The 13,067-nt window shown below is 37.7% G+C and overlaps 1 protein-coding gene across 1 annotated transcript; it reads right to left on the bottom strand.

Annotated features, from left to right (window-relative positions):
• Window positions 1-3,322: 3,322 nt before the first annotated feature.
• Window positions 3,323-12,807, bottom strand: LOC139479097 (doublesex- and mab-3-related transcription factor A2-like). The gene is made up of 2 exons (XM_071261859.1): window positions 12,296-12,807; window positions 3,323-5,205 (listed from the first exon to the last, which is right to left on the bottom strand). Exons 1-2 carry the CDS (start codon window positions 12,768-12,770, stop codon window positions 4,469-4,471), a joined length of 1,212 nt encoding a protein of 403 aa, XP_071117960.1. The 5' UTR covers window positions 12,771-12,807; the 3' UTR covers window positions 3,323-4,468.
• Window positions 12,808-13,067: the final 260 nt, after the last annotated feature.

Here is a 13,067-nt window from a genome sequence, read left to right as displayed (position 1 = left end):
AAACATCGCGGAAAAGTTGATCAACAGAGATAAGTAGTAGACGCGTATCTGCTAACAGTTGCTAGGGGGAATAGTTACCTCCTTATACACTGCGAGGAGCTATGTGGACGTTAGACCTGCATAGCGTAGTATATTACAGCATGTTATATAGTGGAAATAAACGTTAATTTGAAACTATAATGACTACACAGGAAAAACGTCATGTACATTGAAACGTCTTAAATGTCAGGATAATGATGTGTGGTTTTATGCTCTATGAGTTCGAGCATAGGAACATACATGAGGCAAATAGATTTAAATGAAGCTTATTTTCCGATTTTAACAAATGCTCCTTTTAATTTTTTAACACATAAACAATAAAACACACGTTGTAACTTGCCTAGCCTGAGAATGAATTCCCGACTTTTTTGACGCTATTGATCAATCGGGTAACATAAATATTTATGTATGTAAACAGTTTGACGCATATTGTTACCATATGGCAGTTCTGAATGATTGCGTGAGTTATTTCTGTGTAGCATTATAACTGCCGGGCGAAAGAAAGTATATATACTTGAAAATTTGATTTGACCCAAAACTTACAAACGTTATCAAAACGTCACTGGTATGAAAACACTCGCCGAAACACTACAAACTTTAGGTCCAAAACACAGATATAATACCCGTATCAAATACATCACAACCGAATAACAATTTCTTGTAAAGACAAATACAAGCTCTCCGTGTACGCCATCCTATCCATATACTTATTGAAACGCCCACCTTAAACTAAGACATACCACATAGGAATAAAAACCATAAATCTTTTCAAGCCAATGTAAAATGAGTAGAAACTCCAGTCTGTCGCAGGGGTGACTTCCTGCGACATATATCAAGTAAACACCCCATCAACTTTCTAAAGCTATCTCACAATAGGAGGTGGGGGTATAAACGTGTTGAAACAAATTGCAACGTGGTGTAAACGTTTGGTGTGGATTTCATTACCCCTTCTCACGGCCACTGGTCACTTGAGACATTTTCTATTGCCTGGAAAATCCACGGACACCGGTCACATGATACAAGGTATCGGGTATGTGTGCAGTTGGGTCCAGACCTATGGCGTCTTCTGACAAACAGTGGTCATTCCGGGTAGACGGGGTGGCAAGTTTCCTGTTGACACGTACATAACACAGGCGAGCCTAAGTTAAGATTTCTGTAACAGACCGTGATGTCAGACAAGGTGATGGTTTGTCTCAATTCGTATTCATAACAACAGACAACCTTTTTTCATTTGAGTGTTAGGGGATTTCTTTCGATCCTAATTTTCATTGAATGTGAATGCTTTAGACATTTCACTATATAGAACGGTTATTAGTAAATTATATAAATAGTGACAAGGCACTATTGCTCATCCAGTAATTATCCCACGTCGTGCAGTGCAGTTCATGCCTGCAGTGAGTTGAAAGTTATTAGCAAGGATATATTCAGCCATGTGATTGTTAGAATCGTTTTGATCATTTCATTAATCATTTGGCTTTGGAAGGATGGTTTATTTGTAGTGAAAGTACAACATACCACTATTGTTATATTAGGTTTTAGGTTCTATTTCTATTCCAAATGTATGTATGATCAACAACCAATGTAACTTAAGTCATATGTTATAACTTGATTCAAGTTTCGAGGCCTTCTGGTTTCTAAGTCAATACATGATGCCCGTTTCTGTTTGATACAAAAAAGCCCAAATGTTTCATTTCCATCTAATAATCAAATACCGTTCTGTGTTGGTTCTAAAGAAAATGTTTAATTAACTTGAAAATGGTGAATAAATCTGAAATGTGTTATGATTATCCTGCTAGTTTCAGGATCATTGAACAAAAAGTGTCAGAGAAGAGGACAAAGGAGTGACAAACGGCGGATGACAACGCGCCATGCCATAAGTTCACTTGGACTTTAAGATAAAAAAAAGAAGAAGAAGAAACAGCTGAGGCAAATAAAAAATAAAATATCCATATGTACTGTATGTAGCTCTTCAGAAGAAATGTGTACATGCAAATATTAGTATTGTTTATGGTCGTGGTCTGGTGCTGCATGTAGTGTAGTGTAGCGTAATGTAGTGTTATATAGTATGGTGTAGTGTAGTGTTCTTTAGTATAGTGTAGTGTTCAATGGTATGGTGTAGTGTAGTGTTCTATAGTTTAGTGTAGTGTGGTGTGGTGTAGTGTTCTATAGTATAGTGTAGTGCTCTATAGTATGGTGTTGTGTAGTGTTCTATAGAATGGTGTAGTGTAGTGTTCTATAGTATGGTGTAGTGTAGTGTTCTATAGTATAGTGTAGTGTTCTTTAGTATAGTGTAGTGTTTTATAGTATGGTGTAGTGTAGTGTTCTATAGTATGGTGTAGTGTAGTGTTCTATAGTATGGTGTAGTGTAGTGTTCTATAGTATGGTGTAGTGTAGTGTTCTATAGTATGGTGTAGTGTAGTGTTCTATATTATGGTTTAGTGTAGTGTTCTATAGTATAGTGTAGTGTTCTATAGTATGGTGTAGTGTAGTGTTCTATAGTATAGTGTAGAGTTGTATAGTGTAGCGTTCTATTGTATAGTGTAGTGTAGTGTTCTCTAGTATAGTGTAGTGTTCTATAGTATGGTGTAGTGTAGCGTTCTATAGTACAGTGTAGTGTTGTGTTCTATAGTATAGTGTAGTGTAATAGTGTGGTAGTATAGTCATTCTTTATTGCATAACCGTATGTGTTGGTCTTTCTATTTCTATCATCAATGTCCGTTTTTTTTAATTGATTACTTATTTACCTTAAAAATAGTAATATTCTCATACATTACAAGAAGTATTCAGAAAATCTTCAAAGGACACTTTTCATATTTGTCACGTCTAAAATCATTCGACGTATGAATTGTAACGTATAGGAACACTATATCATTTTAGCTCAAAGGAATAAATACCTGAAGTATATATGTTATGCTCGAGAGGAAATTTGTAACATTCACGTTGCATAAGAATGTATGCCTTTTCCGCTGGAACCATTACCAACCACACTTGGAAAGGGTATCCTTTCATAGGTATGTGTTAAAATGTCACACTATATGTGTAATAATGTCAGTTCGTTATGCACTATGTCGGGTTTCAGCCCCAAATTAGAACAAGACTAATGTTTTTAGCTGTCATATTCTGAAACAGCGTATAATAACACACAGAGAAATTATTCTAATTGATACCCTAATCATATGTCGAACTATAGAAGTAAGGAAAACGAAGAAAAGCATTACAACTTGAAGCTTTATTGCTTTCGTCGTCATAACATATATTATGTACAATAAATAATAAGGTCAATTACATGAACATAAAAGATGGCTGCACAATCTTGCGTCTTTTGCACATATCACAAAATGCTATGATATTACATTTATGTTTGAGAAACAATATCAATGAAGATATCATTTCAAAACGTCAATAATAATTGACAATATAATACATGAGACTTAAAAAATCCACGTTGAGCAAATCATGTACATTCCACGACGATGACCGTGAATCAAATGTCAACAAGACTATTAACTAATATTGGAAACCTTCACTGAGCTGAAGTTGAGCCATCAACACGATGGAACTGTCAAAGGTTAACGTCATATCATAGGACCACCTGATATTAATTCACCTTTCGAGGGTGTTAATTCAAATAGTATTATGTCGTTCATTACTTGAAAAGGAGACCTTAAGATGATTTATTGTCACGGCTCTAATTGGCCTCATGTCAACAGCAATGACATTGTACATTGACTGTGTATGACCAATAGAAATTTGAATAAAGTTGATATTGGTATTATGAATACAATCAGATAAATTCAATTTCGATAAAGTTATTAATTAACACGAACTTAGAGATCGCTGATTAACGTGTTCCTTCCTGGTCTATTACTGTATAGGGATTACCAACATTCTTTGTGTGTATCTCACTCGTAATATATGCGCAATGATTGCAATCTCAATTATGACTGATGTGATTAAGTACATATTGCCATAGCCGCGCTCTGTGTGTGTGTGTGTGTGTGTATTGGTTTTAAGGTGTGTGTGTGTGTGTGTGTGTGTGTGTGTGTGTGTGTGTGTGTGTGTGTGTGTGTGTGTGTGTGTATGTCCGAAATAGCATCATGTTTCTGACGTGAATAAGGCATGGCCGATGTGTTTTTTACCAATACTATGTTGAGTGTAATTGATTTTTTTTTTTAGAAAACAACTAAAACAGTTGATGCACACAGAGAAATCATATACACTGGGTTGTGTAAGTCACAGAATGCATTTTACAATAATTCGTCGGAATGTGCCATTACAATAGAAAACTACAAATATATTGGTAAATATCTTTAAAACCATTCAGATGTAAAGATGACTTAACAAATGATCTCTTCAAGATGAATCTTCAGCTGTGCAGCCAATATGACTGAGTGGAAATGAGACAAGTTCAACACAGTTCTGAGACAGTCTAGTCGCTGAGACATCCCGTTGTCTTCTCTGCACTATGCGTTGTGGGGTTCGTACAGCACGGGTACATTGCGTAGTGAAATGCCTTGTTTGAAGAAGCGAGTCCGTTGTAACCATAGGTGGACCCTAGTCCTAACGGTAGAACTGGAGGATAGGGCATTGCAAGGGCCAGACTCCGACCTCCGCTGCCGTAGGTATATCTGATAGAGTTCAGGTGAGCTGTGGGAGGGGATGTGATTGGGGAGAACGCTGACTTTAGGGATGGGGATGTGAGTGAGGAGCTGAGATAGGACTGAGGAAACAAGCTCGGCGTTGGTGTCGTCTGGCTGAGAGCGGAAGTCGTCTGCTCGCCATGATTATTGAGTACTTGCTCAATAGCCTGAACCATGTCGTTTCCACACCCTTGAAGGATCAGCTGGAGAACCCCTCTCTTCATATGGGGAAAAATGCGGCACATCATATCAATAGGGGGACGTTTCCCGGCACCAGCACGTGCAAGAAAACTAAGTTCGTCTGCTGTGGGTTTCGGGAGGTAGTCAGAGCGCACGTGGTCAATGGTAGTGTTTGCTGGTTCTGGAGACATTTTTGGCGAGATGCTGCGAGTTGGAGAGGGGCTGCGGCCAGCGAGTTTTGGTCTGTCTGCCATGTCAGGTGACACAGGTCTGGAGTCGGGGTTCGGCGAGGATGCTGCACTGCCGGAGTCGGTTGCCACAGGGTCGAGCCGTTGACGTTTCGCTACTGCAAAAGAAAATCAACACGTTAGGAATTTAGTAACATGTATTATGTCAGAACGTGAATCGACATTTTATGGGCTTAGGCATTGAGAGAAATCCTAATTTTCTATGTTTACGAATATTATTTTATGTCCTACGTTGCATTTATTCATTGAATTTTATCCATTCGTCACATTATTTATAACAGTCTGATACTTGCATCCGATAATATGAATATGTACCATGGACACCCGTAATGTATCCGAGTCACTTAACTGTTACACAAAGCCGGTCTCGAACAGGACCTTTCATAAGCTTCAAGTAGCACTGTAATGTAGTTCGTTTTTTCTTGAAACTTCATCAAATTCAACTCTTTAAAATTGTGTGACCCTTTGCGTAAGGGTAAAAGAATATAAGGCGTCAGCTGGCCCCATAGGCACTTCTCCCATTAGAAGTGTCTTTTGATTATTACACCAACATGATATACTTGCTAAATTATTGTGCGTGCAGAATAGAGCTATTCTATTAGTCGACCTTTCAGAGAGCGGGGAAAGAGGCGTAATTTTTACATATACTTTGTATGAGTCGTTATCACGCTTCGACGAATATCTTAAGACGATATTTGAAAGGCACAATCTTTGGGAACGTCTGTTGGCTTTATGTTTATTCTATAAATCAAACACATTAGTGAATAATTACACTAACCGCACATTCTGAAGCAGAATCTTTCTGGTACCCTGTGGACTTAATGTGCTTACCTAACTTTTGTTATAAATCAATTGCTAAGAGATATAAAATCCAGAATATGAAACATTAATAACAGGGGCGGCCAATATCGCCTTGCCTGACTCCAAGCAGACGGATAGTTGAAAATTTTATGGTATAAATGTCCCATTTAAATTTTCGGAAAGACTGACAAACTGTTTTCATAAATGCCATACAGGGTATGTCTTTACCCCCCGTGGATGTTCATAAGCCCTGAGCACATTCTCTGTTACCCCCGGGGGTTTTACGTCGGGTCATCCGGCATCTTTTAAGCTGGATACCCTCAGTACACTCGAGAACATTAATTGCTAAATGTTCCGATGTTCATTTCAAACAAGCAGTGTTCATGCGCCGAGAGATAATTTACACCCTGGGACTTAGAGCTCGATAAAACCCTTCCATTGAAGTTTGTTCACAGTTTGAAGTAAGACATAACACAGGTTACACTATAGATAATGACGTCCTCACAGTCAGTGAATCTCTCTGAATGGTTGTAGCAGGACCATTTTAACATTGTAACAGGCTGCAATAAAATTCACCACCGTCACATTCCCGAGGTGGTTACTCCTAACGATTCATGAATCGATCATTTAAATGTTAATGTTTTAAAATCCTAAAACAGAAAAGGGGTAGCTGAAAAGAACTGTCTACCTCCCGGGAATGGTGCTTTGTGCTCCTATTTAGAAGCGGTGGCGAGTTTTGGTAACATTTGAATCAGAAAAAGATTGACCAATAAATCGTTTCTGGTCGGTGGTTACTTCAGATACGGCCTCTTTTACGGATTAATCTCACCTTGAGATGTACCACATCTGAGACTTAAATATCTTCAATTCAGCGTAAAAATGAGACATCAAAAACATTTTTGTACCTACTGCGACGTTCTACTTAATCGTAGATAAGAAGGTATTTTCATACCATATGGCACTATAGAATGTATATATTATTTGCAGCTATACCGGAGGCAATAATAGGGAAACGTTTTGGACACACACAGCTTGTCGCGTTTTGGTGCTTGGCGCCTTTCATCTTAAGATACAGCCTAAAAAAGTCTTCTTGCTAGAAGAAAAGACGCTAACCCTAAAATAACGCATAATTTAACATTTGATATAGTTTGTACAATTTGATACCGCTAAAGTCATAGGTATTTTTCAAGCGTAATTTGTCATCATCATGCTTGAGTATCGTATTGACATCCGTCAGGCAACACTTGCATACTCGAGTAAAAGATAACAACAAAAGATCCTTCTCCAGTTCACTAACATGTCCATGTACTTGACTGATGAGCGCCATATCCTCAACCTAGGTTAAAATAGGTTACAAGAACCTAAATCTGTTTTGTGACAATTGTGATGTGTTCCCATGTCTCTTCCATTTGTGTTAACATCATCATAATGACAGGTGTTAATATCCTTGAGGACTTGGCCTCTTTATGATTGTACATACTAGTCAATGAATTATATATAACTAGATAATGGATTTTATATACTTGGAAATAAATTTCATATACTGGTTAATGCATCGAAATTCATCGATGGGAGATCATAAATGAGCATTAAACAACGATAAATGTGCAATGAGCAACGGCGTATGTTTATAAAAGCTCCTTTAACCTGTAAATGCACACCATTCATTGATTCCTAGTTGAGAGAATGGTCTGTAATACAGGATAAGGAATTACCCTTCTTATTGTACATAGTGAGTATATCGAATGACGTTTGCATTTGTATTTGTCAAAATGATGAACCAACTATTGAAATGCATACTGTGTTTTGACAAGATTCAGTGATGTAGTTGTCAGCCAATATGTGTTCTGTCAGGGCCTTGCAATGATTCATAAACACTTGCGCAGAAAAAGATCGAATTTGTGGCACACCTTTAACCCCATTAACACCTTGAAACTTCATATCTGATTTGAGAACAAAGACTTTCAGAAATACACATTTAAGCTTTTATGATTGGTTGAAACTCGAGCATTTGTCTTTCATTGAATGTTCCATATTTGACACAGATACACAGGTAAATACTTTTCTGACATGGTTTGTGAGACCAGCCTGCTCATTCGGGTGTAAAAGTGACATATTAATTTTCCTCACTGGTGCTGTCACGTCAAGTATAGAGGCCTATTTGCCATCTTCCCAAGTTTCATTCGAAACCTGCGCGACTGTAAAAGGATATAATCAATCATTTCAGGTTGGGGTGGTCGTTGATTGGTGCATATTGCCAAAATAAAGACAGATCCGTGACACTTAAACCAGTTTGGATGGTTACCGTGATTTGTAACATGTTTTTTGTTGTCTGGACTGATATTAAGTTTCACATGTCCTTCATTCCTCTGGCCACAAGTGTCGCTCGCTCCTTTGTTTAAAATGCAGTTAAATATCTGTAAATCGTCTTTCATACGAGTAATTTAAAGGTAAGGCCGTTGACAAGGGTAAAGATTGCCCCTGAAAGAGTGCAAGGCTGAGAGAGTGACCCTGCCTACCCCCGTGCTGCTTGATGAATACCTTTTGCCATGTCAACACTATAGTTGAAGTGAAATAAACCCTACAAAGTTAGAGTAAGCCAAACAAAAGGGTTGAGAAGACAGAACAAATGGCTATGATGGAGAGAACAAATGTCTATGATAGAGAAAACATTAAACGTGGCATGAAGAACTTTGTCAACAACATCAAGGGGGTGGCTGTCTCCAGGACTCTTGATTTTTAGGCACCTTCATTACAGACCTTGAGGGACAAAGGACTCTCGTTGTGGCCTTTTCAATCCTCGAAACGACAAGTGACGCGAAAAATCTACTTTGTCATTTACTGATGTTAATTTAAAGATAAATTGGTCATTGGTTTGGTGATACCACCTGTGAGATGTTTCAGCGTATTTGAACCAGTTAGTTTGGAAATGTATGAAATTATCTGATTAACAAGTTTAACATTCCAATATTTATCGTTAAAGTATTATAGTTACATTATAATTGTCATATTTCCATCACCTGATGTCGGCAGAACATATCTTACACTACATTGATGTGCTATTTGTTTTGTACAATACATGATATAACCATTGAATGTCACTGTTGCAAGACGATCGGTATACGTTAATGATGATGCAATAAAATGCAATTCAGAATGTTTTGCTTGATGGACTTCATGATTAATGTTCATAACATGTTATCCCGTGTACTCATCACATATAAATCATTCCGTGAAACTATTTGTTACATCCATACTGGTGTAAATATTTAAAAGCTGGCGTTACATATGTTACACGTTGATGAATCAGACTCCTACATGTTTTGACTCATCAAATCGTTTTGCTGAAAAAACAATACTGTCATGAAGACACTTAAAGGTACCTGTGTAAGACACTCTAACACCAAAGCCCTTCGTGAAATGAGACTGTTTGTTGAGGATGAAAAGGATCGATGTACGGTAACGAAAATGTTATCTTTACATACAATGTTAATGGCCATTGTCCTGTCATGTGGTCACCAGTCCATATTCTATGTCAGCTATTGTCACAAATCATCATTCCCCACATAATCCGTGCGCACTTACCACATTAACAGCAGACAAATCGGTACAACTAGAATTCTTAAGATACTTGAAATCGCAAGAGGATTACAAAATATCTACTATTGCCTTAGCCTTTAAAGGTTAACCGTACTTCAGAGGAGCACCACGCTGTACAACACTACATATCCTTGTCAACCCGTAATACGATTTATATCCAAGTTGTAAATTCTAAACCTGTTTAAACTTCCCCATGTTCCTGTACGTCTGGTTTACGCTATTGCCATATCTACCCAACCGAAAGGAGAATAATCTAAACGACTTGAAAACAGCTCATCCCTCACTTTTTCAAGCACAAATTTTCTTTTTGTCACGTATGAACGACATCATAGCACGCAAGGGGCCTATCTACCACTATACAATATATCTTATTTCCTAACAACCAGCAGCTCTTTTGTTCCAAGTATGTATCGGGATTTCAGATGTCAATCCAAGCTATGCAACACACTCAAAAGCCGTTGAAACTAAGGACTATTAGACAACTACTTCGATTTCAAAGGTAATGGAAGAGGTGGAAACAAATTAGCTCCAATTACGGGTATATCGTCAACATATTACTATGTCTCCTTGTCACATACTACTGTCATTTCTTTAATCATGCCGCGGCCGTCAAAAGCAAGCATAGACATTAAAAAAGACTCGACGCTCTGAATTTGTCCATTGACTTCTTTATATCACCTTTATGTCTATTTCATGTACTGGGGGACGTATTTTCAGTACATCATCCGTCAGCCAAGGCTCCCTAAGTGATCCTCCCATGCACCCAATGAATGGACAAATTGTATGGTGCGTCCATCTTGTAGATGGTCATTCGAGCGGTCAAGCAATCAAAGTGGTATGTGGTCAGTACCGTGAGTGCTTTCATGAACTCCCGACTGGGATAAAGTTGTACTGCTGGGGAATATGTGTACTCGAATCTGTATGATCACGGTCACTCGGTACATGGGCCTATTACATTATGCGAAATGTTCGCCAAAATTGGTTGAAGTGGTTTTGAGTAACTTTTATGTATTGCTCATTTGCAAAAGCTTTCATCTATATGCGATTGTAGCGAGAGTGATAACTATTACGCTCAATATGAGATTTGTGAAGTTAAAAGGTCTTAAACTATTAAAATCCTATTTTTTGTATTTTAAATTGCATTACTGATAATCATATCTGTACAACCGTGACAAATAATATCCTTGAAGCCTCAACACAGACTCACAATAAAGACGTTTGATGTCTTTGTTCTTTTGTAATCATTACAGCTCTTTTTGGTGGAACACTATAAGGATGTATTTGTAATAGTCGAAACTAAACATGTACCACGGTAGCAGAATTTCTGTTTGCAGGAACAGCTATTCATGTGGCATTAAAACTGAAGTAAATTATGTGCTTAACAATATATAATTTTTATGTCCATATTCAAAGAAACGAACATTTCATTATTATTGTGTTAGTTTGTTCTTTGATTGCCATTTTTTGTTAAACATATTTGTTAGTCGAAAAGAATGTTATTATTTAACAACTGGTTCAAATGGTTCACAAGTGTCTTTAATAAAAAAATTTAAAGTTGAAATTTGAACAAGAAAAAAAAATATCATAAGTGGCATATTTCTTTACTATTACAAGAAAGCCCTAATAAGTCCAAATCATATTTCAACATGGACGATGACAAATATTTTAAATACAGTGACAACAGCTTAAAACATTTTTTTTTAAATTTTATGAAATCGGTTTGTAACGTGCCAGTGCCTCTGAGATTGGAGCAGATAGAAGGTCGCACCGACGTCATCACTACAAAGGATGGAATGTTATCCTTGATGAGATTCGACCTTTGAGTCACGCAAAGTCTCACGAGCATAGTAAAACGAGATTCGTCTCTTGATTAACCGTTTCACTTTTGCACCTTCCTTACCTGTATTCGGGAATTGATAAATGTAGGGCTTACTTTATTTTATGTGATATAATTTAATACATTGAAACAAGTAAAAGAGGGAAAACAACATGTTTTAATGCAACTTTATCTACTTATATGTATGCATGCGTTGGCATAGCAATGCTAGTTTTGTGCAAATTCCCGTAGTGACTGTCAAGACTATAGATTTATTAGTTGATATCTTTGAATAATAGAATTATTAAATCGTGGTAAAAAAAAGGATGAAAAATTGTAAGATATTACGAACTAAAAGGTGATATACATTATGTATATGAAGAAATGTATCACGGATTTCAATGGTTTAGATATAGATTTCATAAATGTAAATACTTTACGCAATTACCTTGGCTAAGTAATTACCCAGTTTATATTATAACATTTCAAATAAAAACTCTCTTTGTTATTATATAGACATAATCATTGTGTCAAATCATCTTCCGAAGGTTGTTTATAATGGTTATAATACATGTGAGTTTTGATGTTATGTGTTTGAATTATGAACTTATATTACTTGAGAAAATAGGCAGAAAGATGGAGGGCGATTGCTAAGGAAATTTGAAAAGGAATCATAGATATGACCTTACAGGCAGTGTAGAACTCGTTTTTTTCAGACGGTGGGTACTACAATAGATTCGCTATGCCGAAATTTACAAGGTTTAGGATTATATCAAACAATACAATAACTGCTAAGATGTCATTTTTTATGGCCGGAATAATGCGATGTGATTATAGAATCCTGAATACAAACTATACACAGAACATGTTCTCTTTTCAGACTTACTATCCACATCTTTTTTTTGCTTCTTCTTATTTATTTAATCTGCTATGTAATCGTTGCGTGTATAGTGCAAGTAAACATGACGTACCTGGAGTGTGATTGGAGTCGTCAACTGGCAGAGGGGGTGATGACGTTTCTAAAGAGTTGCTTCTAGAGGTCGGAGAGGAACCACCGGTTGTGTTAGGATACGATGGTGCATCGGAGTCAAAGATGTGCACATTTTCACGATTAATAGACAACAGACCACCAGGGCCGTACAGGAGTCCAAGCTCACGGGCCTCATTCTCCTCTTGGGCTTGCTGCCTTCTTAGGGCCACCTGAGCAGCCATCACTCTCTGTCTTTCGGCAATAAGTGTACATTTGGCACAAACACAATCTCTCCAACGACAGTATCTTTTATGTCCTTTAAGAGCCGAAACGACTCCATGATTCCGACAGCGAGCACATTTAGGTGTCCTTGGATACCTGTCCGATGCACGGATAAAGAGTGGGGCGTGAGGGTGGGATGAACTGCCAGTCGCACCCTCGGGATGACTTCTTTCTTCATCAGCTGATGAACTCATGGTTTATGGGTCTAGGTTCTATCTGTCCAAGACGTTCCTTTCCCTGCAGGTAACAGACTGTATCTAGAAAGCTAGGAGTTCTACCCTGCTATTTGAAGTAATACAAAACACACATAACACTATCGTCCGGAAGAAGTCGGAGCTTAATTGCCTGTCAGCACGTTCACGATCACTGACTGGTTTATCGAGTGATCAAGCCACGCCTCCTTTCATCCCCCGGGTTGTTATCGGTGTAATTACCTGACTCGTAACACTAAATAGGCTATGGGCGGTGGTGATTGGCTGATAGCGAAGGAG

The sequence above is a fragment of the Haliotis cracherodii genome, unplaced genomic scaffold (assembly GCF_022045235.1).
Source record: "Haliotis cracherodii isolate W230 unplaced genomic scaffold, xgHalCrac1.p SCAF_4, whole genome shotgun sequence".
Taxonomy (NCBI): domain Eukaryota; kingdom Metazoa; phylum Mollusca; class Gastropoda; order Lepetellida; family Haliotidae; genus Haliotis; species Haliotis cracherodii.
Note: the sequence above shows the minus strand (reverse complement) of the source record. Positions and strands in the feature narration are given on the sequence as shown.